A 1,737-nucleotide genomic window follows, 5' to 3' on the forward strand; every position below is an offset into this window, starting at 1 on the left:
CTGCAAAAAAAAAAAATGAACCTGAAAGAGGAAAGAGCCACAAAATAGTATCCTGAAGGTCTTGTGTTCACTGAGTAGGTACACATGTGTATAGAATGATTGCTCTCATTCCTTTGCTCTGGTGATGGTGAGTTGATTATCCTTCATTCTCAAAGAGGACCATGACATCAGGGTGATGTCATGACTTGCATTGGATTTAAGTGAGAGAGGGTTGTGCAAAGTCACCAACCTCATTCTCTCCTTCAGAGCCATCTGGATCCAGTGGTCCTGATATGTGTGTGTATATATATATATATATATATATATATATATGGGTAGATGGGTAGATGGGTAGATGATAGAGATATATACATACATACACATATATATACCTATACGTGTATGTATATATACACATGTATATATGTATATATACACATGTATATATATGTATATGTGTGTATATATATATGTGTGTATGTATATATATACATACACATACATATACATATATACATGTGTATATATACATACACATATAGGTATATATATGTGTATGTATGTATATATCTCTATCATCTACCCATCTACCCATCTACCCATCCATCTATCTATCTATCTATCTATCTATCTATCTATCTATCTATCTATCTATCTATCTATCTATCTATCTATCTATCTATCTATCTATCTATCTCAGGACCACTGGAGATGGCCCTGGATGTTTTAAAGCAATTGGGGTTAAATCCCACCGCCTTTGACTGGGGACCCTCTTCGGACAAGGCAAAGGGGAAGTTGGAGACCCCTTGAGATCAGTCTCAGAGATGAAGCAGCTGCTGCTTGGCCTGGCTTTATTGATCACTTGTGGGTTCATCTCCCCTACTGGGGGAAACCTGATTCAGCTGAAGATGATCAAGAAAATGACTGGAAAGACAATCATGAATTACATCAACTATGGCTGCTACTGTGGCTGCGGAGGCCAAGGACTACCCCTGGATGCCACAGACTGGTGCTGCCAAAGTCATGACTGCTGTTACAGCAAGATAGAATCCAAACACTGTTCACCCAAATTGAGTTTGTATAAGTACAGCATCAGAAAAGGGCAAATCTACTGTGGTGGCAGCAACCAGTGTAAGAGGCAGAGTTGCCAATGTGACAAAGAGATTGCCCTCTGTCTCTGCAAAGAGTTGTACACATATAACTCTAGGTATCAATGGTACAAAAGGAGTCAGTGTAAGGATCCCACACCCCCCTGCTCATCTTTGAAGTCCTGATTTGGCTTCCTCAAATGCCAAGTGGTAAGCCAACCTGGCCCTGCCTCGCACATCACTCACTTTATCCTGGTGGCACATGATTCTATGGACATCTCTATATGATAATATATAAATATGTGTATACTATATGTACATATTAAAGCAATTGGGGTTAAGTGATTTGCCCATGGTCACCCAGCTAGTAAGTGTCTGAGGTGAGATTTGAACTCAGGTCCTCCTGACTCCAGGGCCAGTGCTTACCTAGCTGCCCTGGGTTAATTGTGTTGAAAAGTTAGTAGAAGCATAATATAATCCCATCCAATCCAACAAGCATTTTATTTGACTTATATGCAAAGCACTAGGCCAGGTACTGGAAATATATTGATTTTTTAAAAGTTAATTCTTGCTGTAAGAAGTTTATATTCTTGAAAAAAAAGTTTATATTCTGCTCGGAGATAATACTTATATAAGAAGTGGTGCCCCATACCCCACAATACCTCAACAC

The 1,737-nt window shown here is 39.1% G+C and overlaps 1 protein-coding gene across 1 annotated transcript; it reads left to right on the forward strand.

Moving 5' to 3' along the window:
* Positions 1-803: 803 nt before the first annotated feature.
* Positions 804-1,253, forward strand: LOC122755114 (basic phospholipase A2 APC-D49-like). Its single transcript, XM_044003474.1, has one exon. The coding sequence runs from the start codon at positions 804-806 to the stop codon at positions 1,251-1,253; it is 450 nt and encodes a 149-aa protein (XP_043859409.1).
* Positions 1,254-1,737: the final 484 nt, after the last annotated feature.

This window comes from Dromiciops gliroides, chromosome 4 (genome assembly GCF_019393635.1).
Source record: "Dromiciops gliroides isolate mDroGli1 chromosome 4, mDroGli1.pri, whole genome shotgun sequence".
Taxonomy (NCBI): domain Eukaryota; kingdom Metazoa; phylum Chordata; class Mammalia; order Microbiotheria; family Microbiotheriidae; genus Dromiciops; species Dromiciops gliroides.

Excerpts from the sequence above, each read along its gene's own strand:
- LOC122755114 (XM_044003474.1), top strand. The coding sequence starts at position 804 with ATGAAGCAGCTGCTGCTTGGCCTGGCTTTATTGATCACTTGTGGGTTC.